At 43.0% G+C, this 13,324-nt stretch overlaps 1 protein-coding gene across 3 annotated transcripts; it reads left to right on the top strand.

The window, feature by feature from the left end:
• Positions 1-639: 639 nt before the first annotated feature.
• LOC119011531 (AP-2 complex subunit mu-A) lies at positions 640-13,223 on the top strand. Of its 3 annotated transcripts, none has more exons than XM_037084726.1 (13): positions 640-807; positions 2,262-2,383; positions 6,537-6,802; positions 7,168-7,250; positions 7,814-7,819; positions 8,009-8,144; positions 8,858-9,002; positions 9,316-9,333; positions 9,880-9,999; positions 10,179-10,314; positions 10,415-10,512; positions 11,091-11,202; positions 11,982-13,223. In XM_037084726.1, the coding sequence occupies exons 2-13, from the start codon at positions 2,310-2,312 to the stop codon at positions 12,114-12,116; spliced, it is 1,329 nt and encodes a 442-aa protein (XP_036940621.1). In that variant the 5' UTR covers positions 640-807; positions 2,262-2,309; the 3' UTR covers positions 12,117-13,223. The 3 variants fall into 3 exon arrangements, with proteins under 3 accessions (XP_036940621.1, XP_036940623.1, XP_036940622.1); XM_037084727.1 differs by lacking the exon at positions 640-807 and adding an exon at positions 1,978-1,996; XM_037084728.1 differs by lacking the exon at positions 9,316-9,333 and having other exon boundaries at positions 643-807.
• The last annotated feature ends 101 nt before the right edge of the window (positions 13,224-13,324 follow it).

Below are 13,324 nucleotides of genomic sequence, written 5' to 3'. Positions count from 1 at the left end.
TGCATTTAAAGGCAGTGGATTCCAGCCTGTCCAACATCAGGAATGTGAAGGTTAGACAATCTGGTGCACAGATGTGTGTGTGTGGGCTGCGGGGTGTGTGCAGGGGATCAGGCTGTGTACATTTTAGTTTTAGCCTCAGAACTGAATGACCCCTTTGCAAGATGTTCCCTGTGGTTTAGAGGGGCGGAAAAAACTCCTGTAGAGTTGATTCAACTTGGACAAAAAAAATAAAATAAATTAAAGTTAAGGTGGACTCTGCAGGACATATTAAAATAAGACCACCCACACAAGGACAAACATACTTCCTGTTTTCCTGCTGGGAAATTAGTTTTCTTGCTTCCACTCTCTGAAAGTGGGAGTTTAAGAGCAGTTATTCACACCAGATTTAAAAGAGAGAGAGAGAGAAAAAAAGGAAGACCACAGTGTTACTCAATGAATCCAGCAAGTTTGATACACGCCAACATGGCCTCTAAATCCATATGAAAAAATGGGACTAACGCTCTGTGCTGCCAGTTATACTCATGACATACTTAAATATTAATGGACAAAACTTAAGCGAATAATTATTGACCAGTAGTCAATGAAGCTTATCATAACAAGGCCTGGGTGCGGTTTACACATCGCTCCAGCCGCGCCTTTTCCTGTCACAGCGGAACGGCTGTGCGTAAGGACGGCGGGTCAGCTGACAGCTATCAGAGGACCTGGAGGAAGGAGCGGAATTAGCGGGTGTGTGAACCGGGAAGCCGCTGGTTCCTGACACAGGCAAACGGGGAGCGACAGACTGGTGGCGTTCGCGAGAGAACTAGGGTAAGCTCACCAGAGTCGGTGCGGGTACACGTTTCTCACCAAAACGACCGAACTAGTAGCCCGGTAACGGTGTCGGACAGCCGGCGAAACCGTTTCACTCGGGAGCGATGCTAACGTTAGCGGCGTTAGCTGCGGTGCCGTTGGCTAGCGTCAAGCTAGCAGCGGCAGTTAACGGTGATAACGGAAACGCGGCGCTTTTCCGTCAAAATAAAAGCACGCAATGTGGCAACTCTGCGCTGTAATGACGAGGTCACATTGTTGGGGGCTGTCTGTACTACATTTCTTTCATTGTTTAATTTGTAAACTGGCGATAATCGGTGCGTTAGAGGTTGAATTGTCGTCAAATGTCCGAGTTTCCTTCTAACCGGAAATCAGTTTGAAATTCCGCACGGCTCGACGCTGGTTCGCTAACACCGCCGCCAGCTAGCCTGCTATCGTAAGCTAAATTAGCTAGCTACCTCTTACTCGGTATATTCTCCATCACTGTGATCTTAGCTGAAGGTCAAGCCCCCCCATCTATGCTGTGGACATTTAAGTATGTGTAAAACAAGGCGTCTCGAGCAGACCTGTCCCTCACTGTTCGAGGCAAAAAAGAGCAAATATGAAAAATGTATGAACGTTTGGAAAATGGCCCGAGTGAGCAGACATCTTGACTTCGGCCAATAAACGGGCGATTAAACCCGCTCATGTCTTGTGCACGGTCTATTCCGTCACGACTCGGTTATGATCATATGGGGAATTAACTTTACTAATCTCGGGCGTGTGATTGTGTTGTACACTTCCTTTTGAAGCGCCGTGTGTTTTAGGGTGTCTGGCCTCTTGTCTTCGAGGAATTTCAAGCATGTCCTTCATCCTCCTGGTTTCCAGAAGCCTCCTTCTTGAATGGGGGCAAACTCCTCTGATTTGATGGTCCAAGTCATAAAACACACAACGCCAATAGTCTAGCAACTACACTCAGATAAAGCTCGCTGTTTGTAGGTGTTAGTTTAACGTAAGACTCCATGTGTTGTCTGATCACATCCAGGCTGCATCTCGTAGTAAAATGCAACAGATTTTTGTAGCTGGCTACCTGGTGACATCCTGCTAATCTGCTTAATCTTTCTTTCAAGGAAAACAAGGAATTGACTGTGGTGAAGGGTGGTGGTGTTTGGAGTCCTTTCAGCCTCTGCTGGAGTGATAGTCGATGCATGTATGTGTATGCACATGCACGAATCAAAAATGAGTCACCACAGTGGGCCAGCTGCAGGGTTTATTCAGTTGGCAATAGTGTCTCTGTGTGTGTGTTTGTGTGTGACTAAGAGGGGGAGACAGAGAAAGCGGATGTGAGGGACAAGCGCCTCCCTGTACTGTCGCTCTCTCCCTCACTTCTCACTGCTTTCACTTCTCTATAACCCCATTTTTTTCCCCTCGTTTCCTTCCTGCAATCCCTCGCTCCCATTTCTGTCTCTTCTCAGGCGGGGTTTGGTTTCACCATGGCCAGTTGGGACTGAGAAGCAGCCACAATGATTGGAGGATTGTTCATCTACAACCACAAGGGGGAGGTCCTCATCTCCCGGGTCTACCGAGATGACATTGGGTACGTTTCACGGGACGCAAAGCTGCTGTAACGTTCCTACATGTTATTTGGGGTTTGGGGGGGAGAGACTTCATGCCAGCGAGGAAGGTCGTGACCCGCTGGGTGTGGACAGGTTGATTCCGAAGCGATGAGAGAGGATTATGTCCCCCCCCCCCCAGCTAAGGAGTTTACATTTGTCTGTTTTGTCATCTCCTCTAAAATGTGTTTTAGGAAAATAGCTAAGCCAGGATTACATTTAGGATTACATTTATGATAATGTCACCAACTCAAAGGACGGAATTAATCTGTGAATATAAAAACCTGCAAAAAAAGATTCTTCCAATAAATGATGAGTGATGTACAAGACAAGTACAATTTAAAAAAAAATAAAAAATAAAAAAAAAACATGTGTTCAACAGACAATGATGCACGTCAGCAAAAAATGATATCCTCCTTCATGGTTTCCCACGGTGTTAAGTAATGATTCGGTTCACTCGCGCTTGTGTTTAACAAACCACACCTTCTCTTTAGAAGATTAGCTGCAGTTGTGTGAGAAGCTCTGCCAGATTGACCTCAGTGTTGGTACAAGACACAAGTTATAATGTATTACCGTATAGCGATGACGTACTGATAGCAAGCACCTATTTCCTCTTCATAGATGGGAACCGTGATCTATTGATCTGCAGCTAAACTTGGAAAAGTACGAAAAAATGAAGTTATGTCAAAGAACAGAAATTCCTAAGTTTTGATTAAAGGGATGGGGATTTAATAATGTATGTTAAAATGGCTTTAAAAAGAATAGTAAGTGAGTTGTAATGGTTCATTATAAATGTGAATATAAAAAGAGACTTTAACTCAACAGAACTGTGGCAGGAGCTGATACAAAGCTGCTGGCAAAAAAAATAGGTATCTGCGAAAAGCAAATCATTCCCGCTGCCCAAGATGGAAGACTTAAAATGCGTCTGAGTCATATCCAGAGTAGGCTGGGGATAAGAGATTAAAAACCAAGCCGGTGGCCTAACCACATGGTAAAAGAAAAATGGTGGTCAAGGTCTGGAACTTCACGTGTGAGGTTAAAGACTACATCAGGACAGGAACTAAGCTGTGTGGCTGGAAAAAACATTTTCTTCCTTTCTTTGTCCCTATTTAGCTCTTTGTGAGACATTGTCGATTGAAACTCTTATTGATCCTCTTTTTGTTTGCGTTAACCAGATTGAGCGATTGAGTTGAGGGTGAGGTAGGCATCTCTCCAAAATACACACCAGGCCCCCAGTGCCTTATACATTTATACAGTGAAGGCTGGCAAGGTACAGAAAGGGCACAGGCGCAGGAAATTGATTTCTTTGTGTCAGTTACTTGGGCACAGAGCAGCAGCGCTGGGTCATTGGGTTACTCTCTGTTCAGACTCTTGAAGTATTTTTTTACATTTCAGTTTTTGTTGTTGTTGGGTTAGATGTTCAGAAAAGGGCAGAAACAGAGTTGTATGTGCTGCGTTTTTCAGAGCTGTTCAGTGTAACAAGTTGCATCAGCAGACTGAGACACCATTTAAATGGTCTGTTTGAACTGAGTGAATGCAGAGTGTGCAGGTTTGTTTAATTGACTGGCAGCCTTGTGTGTCCCAGGATCCTTTCCGTCTTTTGTCCTTCCTGTGTAGCTAGTAATCAGTAATGTGATTGTCACCATGTTATTTTTAATCATTGCTGCTCCTTCCTATCTAGCAGCAGCACAAATCCAGTGCAGCTGCTCGTGTCTTCCTTCTCAAGACACAGCACAGCGTGTTCCACCGAATATCGCTTGATAGATATTAAAAGGAAACAGAGATTGAAATCAGGACTTATTAATAACAGCTTTGACAAACTTATTTTGTAAGGTGTCATTATGGAAGGAGCTATAGGGCTGTTCATATTCAGAATAAATCCAGAAAATCCATACATGTCGTCTCTGACATGGTCCCAGCAGGTGATGGTTATTACCCATTATGCTGCTCCAATTGCTGCAGAGTAAGTGTTATAGTGCTGTGATGACATCTGTGGTTGTGCTTGGAAATTTCATCCTCTTGAAATGGAGTGCTGCAGGGGTGGCACATTTGTGTAGGCTAATCCGGATGTTAGCATCACCCTGGTTGTTTTGACACAAACGGCTATGGTAAATTTAAATTGGATTTTGGATTGGATTGTGTCAAACTAAACTTCATGACAGCTACATGTTTTCTTCAGCAAGATAATCCTCACAAATGAACACCACTTCTTCGGTAGATCAAGAACTGAACTACATCGCTGTCATATGACTTCGCCATCGACACCACTAAGCTTCCTACATCTCCAGTGAACACACTAGTGAGTAGATGTGTGTGTCCATGTTCATCATAATTGTAAAATTCATCTTATCAAAAAACCCTTTCAAAAACCTTTTTGACTTTTTTGAGATAAGGGAACAGGAAGTGTAGGATTATTTCATGGGGAATTCTTAAATGAAGGTGTAACTGAGAGATGCCAATCATGTAAGTTTCACTTTCTATTCTGTTTTGCTGATAACCAACAACTTCGATCAAAGAGCAACATGATGCTGCTGACGTATTCCGTTCCAGTGATGCCGTCATAATAAACACCATGTTACTCACCTTGTCTGTGTACATGATGCACGAAAATGTCTCTTGTGCATTTTTGTCTCTCTCCTCTCCTTTTACTTCATCCTTTTTTCCTCTCTATCCTCTGTATCACCATTTTCCTCCATCTGTCCATCTTGGCCCCTGTAGGAATAGGTAAGAGAAGCTCGAGCCTATCAAGCATGACCCATGACCCTCCCCTCTCATGGCCACCGATCAATGACCCCTCTGAAACCCCCTTAACTGCATGTCCATTGATTCCACAGTCAACTTCCCGTTACTCCCTCCGAGCATGAGTCACCTGTCATGACATTACAGTGGCGATTAAACCACCAGATACTGAGATAACGACAGCTGATCAGCGAACGCCAGCAGATTCAGCCACGACCAGAAGATTGATGCTCACAAACGGCTCTACCGGTGCCAAAGCATGTAGTCTGAGCATGGATTAATTTAGTCCTCTCATCCTTTTCAGTGTGCCCCGATTTATCACAAAGAAACTGAGAGATTATATAGATCATAGATCATTTTGTGCTGATTTAATTGGCTGTTACATGTAGAAGTGGGCCTTGATTGACGTAAGATACATTGAAATCATCTTTGTTTTCAAAATGTTTTTGATGATTTACTTTAATACAAAGCTCTAATGGGATTTGAAAGAAAATATGTTGAATTTTTACTTTTTTGGCTGATACTACTTCTTCTCGGTTTAATGGACGAAGACGAACATTATGGCTGACGCACTGTACCTTTGTCCTCATAGGAGTTCAGTTATTAATTCCTAAACCTGCGAACGTTTATTCATATTTTGTTGAAATTGTAGAAATTACATCTTGATTGTTTCGTCTTGTTTGTCCCTACATTTCTTTTCTTCATGGTGACTTTAAAAATGGGAACAAGCGGTACAGTACTGTTTACCTGCAGACTTGCTTCTTCTAGAATTAGCATATTAGTTATTACATTTTAAGAAAGGGATATTGAGAGTATATCAGCTGTTAATTATTTAAAATAAGGTAGACGACAGTCTTCGATGTCGGTGGTGTCGACATCTGAGTTGTTTCTCTGCAGGATTTGGTTTTCTTGTTAGAACGTGCTGTGTCTTCTGCACTAAGCCTTGTTATTCATATATCCACATTAAGCAAGGCTGCGTTTCCCCAAAGCATCATGGCACTAAGGTATACTTAGGAATACTTGACAATAAACAAGTAGTCCAGATTATTTTGCCAAACATAGTTAACACATTTTTTTCCCATGGAGTCTGGTTAGTTAGGATGCTGCAGCCTGGGTGTGGAGCTACACCCTCAGAGCTTTCCCTCTCCCTCCTGGTAATTATCACCATTTACACAAAACAACACTCCTTTTTAACGTCTTAACGCACAAGCTCAAGGTGTCTCCTTCAAGTTGGTTGGAAAATGTTTTGATTATTTGCTAATTTATTGAAATGGATGAATATCTGATTAGTTGTGTTTTCACAGGATGTCACAGGGTGGGATCTTTATGTAAAAAGCTAAAAAAACAAATAAACAAATGTCTCTTTTTTCTCTTCTCTTTCTCACCCTCCCGTCTCAGGCGTAACGCGGTGGATGCGTTCCGTGTGAACGTGATTCACGCCCGGCAGCAAGTTCGATCCCCGGTGACCAACATCGCCCGCACCAGCTTCTTTCACGTCAAGCGCTCCAACATCTGGTTGGCAGCCGTCACTAAGCAGAATGTCAACGCCGCCATGGTGTTCGAGTTCCTCTACAAGATGTGCGACGTCATGACGGCCTACTTTGGCAAGATCAGCGAGGAGAACATCAAGAACAACTTCGTGCTCATCTACGAACTGCTGGATGGTACGAGACGATAATTAACAGATCCGAATGTCGAATCATGTTACCTAAAATATCATATATACAATGGCATATAAACATTGAAGTGCCCACTTTTAATTAGCTAAAAGTCGACTGCTGTCCTCATTATTGTCCACAGTTTAGCAGTTACTTGTGTTAAAGTATTCTGTGTAAGTAGCAGCTAACCTGAGACAAACAGGCTGGTCGTGCTGATTGACGGTGGCATCATTATTCTACATCAGACACACAGTTTGTGTTTGTCTACCCAGTTGAATAAATAAAACGTTTCACTCAGTCAGCACTGACTCTCTCCATGACCTGATTCGTTTCTCCACCTGACACTTATCTGTCCATGTTTGCTGGTACAGAGATCCTGGACTTTGGCTACCCCCAGAACTCAGAGACCGGCGCTCTGAAGACCTTCATCACCCAGCAGGGCATAAAGGGACAGGTCAGTAAGACAAGTTCAGTCTTTACATTTTCCTGTGTTGAGAAAAGAAGGATAAACATTCAGCTGGCAGCTTAACAGATGAACTTTGCTAACTTCCTCATGACGGTTTTAAAATGGTGTTGATTGAACTGTATTGCAATTATAGAGGATGTTGTTTTTATTGGATTTTAGATTTATATACATTCTTTATATTATAGAGGGTGGACTTGGTATCACAGACACCTCTCAGTGTAACTCAGGCGAATCACAAGTGATAAAACGGGTAATAAAGACACTGTTTTATAGGCAGCTGGTTTGCTCGATCTGGATTTGGCAGATTTTTTACTAGGCTGGCGATGACGATATATATCCTGATCTGCTTCCAGTCCTTGGTGTATTATTATGCTTTAGACTCTGAGTGGTGACATTTGCTTATTGTCTGATTGTGTGCAACAAAAGCCAAAACTTTATGAGCACTTCATAGTTTAAGTATGACTAAAATGTCTGTTTATTGTCTAATTTATTTCTGTTTTTCTCTCCTCCTCCTTTTCCCTTGTTGTGTTCTCGGACTCTTCATAATTCAGCACCAGGTAATAAACAACACTCAGAGATTCTATCTCAGTTAGATTAATTTTGTCTGTGTACGGGACCTTGTCATATTAGTTTTCCTCTCTGGCTGTGGTGCTAATGATTCCTCTTCGTTGCCTTCGCTCTTTTGTCAGTCTGTCAAGCCTTTTCCTTTTGTTGGTGGTGATACAGTTTCTCTCCCTCTCTCCCAGACAAAAGAGGAGCAGTCTCAGATCACCAGCCAGGTGACGGGGCAGATCGGCTGGCGTCGTGAGGGCATCAAGTATCGCCGCAATGAGCTTTTCCTCGATGTACTGGAGAGCGTCAACCTGCTCATGTCACCACAAGGTCTGTTCATACACCTCCTCCTCCTTCCTCCTCCTCCTCCTCCTCGTCCTCCTCCTCCTCCTAACTGGGGGTGGGCTGCAAACATGAATTATTTATTGTAATTGTATCATTCAGAACAACTAGTGACGGCTGTTCAGAGTTTTGTCTTGTATGTCTCTGGGCCTTGAGTCTGTGCATCAGAAACCAACATGTGGAGAACTTCCTCTCCCCAAGAACACATTCATTGGCCCATTAATAGACGGCGTTGATAAAACAAAACAATTTTACCACAGAGTCCATTTGGTAGCTTCTCTGAGGCTTTCAGTGCCATCACACCATCATGTTCAGCAGAGGGCAGCGAGACTCAGATACAGAAAAAGATGTCCTTCTCAGTTGAGCTTAGTTCATAACACAGGCCTTTTTCCCATCCAGGTTATATCTTTTAGTATATGGTACTCAAGATGAGGGAAAATCCCTTTTGGGTGGCTGTTCTATGAATAGTTTTTAATAAGTTATAATAGCCTGTGTCATTTTAACATGCTATGAACAATTTGATTTAATCCCTGCCCACTCCGATCATGGGTACAGATAATTACACTGGTAGTACAGATACAGATAATTGTGCACTCGCTCAGTTGTTAAGTAGAATCCAACTGTTCAGAACAGCAAAGTGCAAAGAAACATGGCTATTTTTAGACTCCATAAATTCTAATTCTTCTCTCCTTCCTGTCCAGGCCAAGTCCTGAGCGCCCACGTGTCGGGCCGAGTAGTGATGAAGAGCTACCTGAGCGGAATGCCCGAGTGCAAATTCGGCATGAACGACAAGATTGTTATCGACAAGCAGGGCAAGGGTGGAGCGTCTGATGAAGCAGGGAAGAGGTGAGCGACACAAAATAGAGAGAACATTTGAATTATGATTTTAGATAATTTGCAGTTCAGTTTTTGTTTTGTTTTTTAATTCAAATTGGTCCTTTTTTTTGTATTATTTTCATCTTAAAAACTCTGACAAGAAAAATTAATTGTCAATTTTTAAGAGAGCGCCTCGTCTGTTAGCCCCGTGTCTGTGTTATGAGTGTTGTCTTGCTGTTTTACAACAAGACAGGCTTTTACAATTTCTTTTTAATTTTTTCTTTCCTTTGGATGCATCTCTCCTTTCTTTCCCTCTCTTTCTTTTCTATGTGCTGTACCTCAGTGATTTAGGGGGAGGAAGGTACTGTACTGATAAGTGTCCTCACCCTATGCCACCTCAACACACACAGACACACAAACACCTGCCTTGTCTAAGCCCTTAAGCACATTAAGAATTTGTACATCTCATGCAGTGTTGCTCCCCACACACTCGATTCAAATCAAACACGCCTTGTTTAACTCTTCAGTGTACTGCCCGGTGGTTGTTTGCCTTTTTGTGGAATGGTTGGTTTTTCGTTTTCTTTACCCCACACCCACCTGCTTGACTTTTTAACTCTTTACCCAAACACCTAACGGGGGTTGTGATTTGTTTTGTTGCACAGTAGTGTCATCTTTATGTTTTTTAGTTTCCATGTCTTGATACTAGCAGTCGTGTCCCTCTGTGTGCTCATATCTTAATGTCTCCTTCTTGACTATTTACATCAGCTGAGGGAGAGTATTAGTTTTATCTTTGGAACAATTGGGATCATAATTATCATACATAAGTTTAGATAGTAAACAGGCAATCTAATAATCTTTTGTCCTCTTTTGTGTGTGTGTGTCTCTGATGTGTATTTTCTCCCGGCAGTGGGAAGCAGTCTATAGCCATCGACGACTGCACTTTCCACCAGTGTGTGCGCCTCAGTAAGTTTGACTCAGAGCGTAGCATCAGCTTCATCCCCCCTGATGGAGAGTATGAGCTCATGAGGTCAGTAGATGGACTTTTTAAAATCTCTTTTAAAGCATTTAATTATCAAACTGTCAGGACAAGAGCAGAGTGTGACAGAAAAGTGTATAAACTGTTTTGAGAAAAGTGTGTATAAACATTATAAAATATATGCATTTTGTTACATGAGCTGTGGTTTGTCTCCCCCCCCCTTCTTGCAGGTATCGCACCACTAAAGACATCATCCTGCCATTCCGAGTCATCCCTCTGGTAAGGGAGGTTGGCCGCACTAAGCTGGAGGTGAAGGTGGTCATCAAGTCCAACTTCAAACCCTCGCTGCTGGCCCAAAAAATTGAGGTGAGCTCTCGTTAATGTCGAGAAGATGATAATGAAGCTTCCTCACGTCGCAGATTTAACACGACCAAATGTACTGATGGCTTCATGTTCGTCTCTTCAGGTGCGCATCCCAACGCCCCTCAACACCAGCGGAGTGCAGGTGATTTGTATGAAGGGAAAAGCCAAGTACAAGGCCAGTGAGAACGCCATCGTCTGGAAGTGAGTAGCTCTGCCCGTATATTCACATACAAACCACAGGCAGCATGATAGAAGTGGACGTGACGCCTGGTCTGAAAAGTGAATCTAACGAGGAAGAGCTTTAAACCTGCATTTTATCAGTCAGACTCCACTGCAATGAGTTTGTGGTCTCAGTCACTAGTTTCAAGTCTTCTCCATCGCAGCATGATGTTCATATTGTACGTTGTGGTTCTGTTCATAGTAAAATTGATGAGTATGCTTTAGGGAGTATCAGGACATCCTCAGTGCCTTAATGCCAAACTCAAGGCTACAGAACGTCCTCACACCAGTGAGTGACATAAAGGCGGCTACATCCACTTCATGTTGTAATCTATGATACAAAGTCACTATTCTATGCTGTGTGTGTCAAGTTGATGATTAACAGCATCTCTTGGTGTCTCTGTTTGTTTAACCTCAGACACACAGACCTCTCCTCTTTTACAAACCCCTTTAAACTTGACTCTGACTCATTGTAATAAGGGGTTTCGAAACGTTGTCTCCATGTTTGTGAAATCTTTACAACGCCTCCAAAGCTTCCCCGTTTGTGTGTGTGTGTTTAGGATCAAACGCATGGCTGGGATGAAGGAATCTCAGATCAGCGCTGAGATCGAGCTGCTGCCGACCAACGATAAGAAGAAATGGGCCAGGCCTCCCATCTCTATGAACTTTGAGGTCAGAACTCATTAATAGTTATAGTTATAGTTCATCTGTGTCACACACACACACACACACACACACACACACACACACACACACACACACAGACACTCACACCCAAATGTGATACTGGCAAATCACAGCGTGCTTAACTCGTGCGCTTCCTGTTCAGAGCTCACTGTGAATTTGTGTGACGTACAGCTCCCGGCGTGCCCCGACATGTGCGACACCTGAGTGTTGGCAGGTCTTTAAACGAAAACGAAACAATGTCTTCAATTACATTTTATACTTACAATGCATTTAAAACTTTATTTTTATTTAGAGGAAACTGATTTTTGAGAGGTTTTGAATCTCATTTCTCCATCTTTTAATTTTGATTCGGAAAAACTGATTGTGAATCCAATACTGTCTTTACTTCATACTTGCACCTAACTGTCGACTGGTAAGTGTAGATTAACCTAAATTTTAAGATATGCTACTGCTGGTTACCTGTATGAATACCTACAAGCAGTGTTGCCAGATCTTTGGGGGGGGGATCATGGTGTTAGACGGATCCTGCAACAGGAGAGATCGTAGTCATGACAGCAAGCCCAGCAACGCAACTACACTCAAGAAACATGCCCAAAAACCCACGACCACTAATATTTGTAAGACACTTTACAGAAAGAGATGCCTGGATGATTGGTCAGAAACAAAAAACCTCTTGAATTTGGTTAAAATGACCAAAAAGCATTGAATTAAAGTGTCTGATACCTGTAGACACCCTGGTAACCTCCCTCTCTCCGTCCTCGCAGGTTCCTTTCGCTCCCTCCGGTCTGAAGGTGCGCTACTTGAAGGTGTTTGAGTCTAAGCTCAACTACAGTGACCACGACGTCATCAAATGGGTGCGGTACATCGGCCGCTCCGGCATCTACGAAACTCGCTGCTAAAAGTTCATCTCCTCCGGGCAGCGAACTGACCACTTTTCCTCCCATCTATCTTGTTAAGATTTTTTTCTTCTGCCCCTTCCTACTTTGTCTCTCTCCTCCCCTCGGTCCTCATAGCTTCTCTCATACAGCCCCTCCCCTCCCCCCTCCATCCACCGCCACCCCCTCACCCCTTCCTAACTAGGTGTTGGAGATTGAATTTACATCATTAAAAAAAAAAAAAAGTAAATATGATATAATGCACAGATATATGCAAAATGTGAACCATTGTATCGTATATATCTCGTAGTGATGAGTAAACCTGTAAACCAACTGGTGTCTGAGAGATGAAGACACGTGATGCAGGAGGGAACCAGGGGGAGAGGACTGGAGGCACCTTTAGGTGTCTTTTTAAAAGGGTGCCCTGTTGTGTTTATTCAGTGTTATTGTTCCACTATTTTGTCTCCAGTTACTTTAGACGCCCCCACAAATTCCTAGAGCTATTCACTGGTAAGATGATTTGTAGCTGTTGTGGTTTAAGCGGAATCCTGATATAGTTCCTGTGTATGAATCTGTCTGAGTAGAGTCTCCCCCCCCTCCCCTTTCAAATTGAGATGCATTGTCTGATTCTGTATTGTGGACTTGATTGATATTTGATCTGTGTTTTTTGGGAACGGTCAGTTTGGATCTAAAGTCTCATCTCAGCGTTTACGGGCAGTTAGGAAAGAGAAAGGGACTGAAAGTGGCCGAGCTGTTTTTGTACTTAACCGAAGATCGTTTTCTCTCCATGGCTATTTTTCCGCGGTTAGTTTTACCAGCATTCAGTGAGTTAAGGTCAAAGTAAAGTTGAAACAACGGGGGGAAACATTCCAGACAGTTTTGAGGTTTGACCGTCATCCCGATAAGCTTGTACGTGACTCAAATTTCCTGTTCGTTAAGCACTAAGATCAACTTTTGTCACACTATTTTGATTCCGAGTTGCTGTGGGGAAAACTGGCTCTGGGAGTGTGTTTGCATTGAGGTGAGGTCTCCCCCTGGTGTTCGCCTCGTCACTGTCTGCTTCTTCATGTTTGTAGCCCTGGTGACCGTTCTGTCCAATAAAATCTGACTATGTAACCAACCCCTCCTCTACGCTCTGTCTGTGTGTTTTCATTCTTCTCATATTATTTTAAGGATGCCATAATTCTATTGTGTCACAGTTTCCTCTTCATATTGTCTGACGTGAGGGCGGG

Source organism: Acanthopagrus latus, chromosome 21 (genome assembly GCF_904848185.1).
Source record: "Acanthopagrus latus isolate v.2019 chromosome 21, fAcaLat1.1, whole genome shotgun sequence".
Taxonomy (NCBI): domain Eukaryota; kingdom Metazoa; phylum Chordata; class Actinopteri; order Spariformes; family Sparidae; genus Acanthopagrus; species Acanthopagrus latus.
Note: the sequence above shows the minus strand (reverse complement) of the source record. Positions and strands in the feature narration are given on the sequence as shown.

Bases quoted from the DNA above. Each gene is read 5' to 3' on its own strand.
- LOC119011531 (XM_037084726.1), top strand. From the start codon at position 2,310: ATGATTGGAGGATTGTTCATCTACAACCACAAGGGGGAGGTCCTCATC. The intron at 6,803-7,167 runs GTACGAGACGAT...TTGCTGGTACAG, and splicing joins CATCTACGAACTGCTGGATG to AGATCCTGGACTTTGGCTAC. The intron at 10,315-10,414 runs GTGAGCTCTCGT...TCGTCTCTTCAG, and splicing joins TGCTGGCCCAAAAAATTGAG to GTGCGCATCCCAACGCCCCT.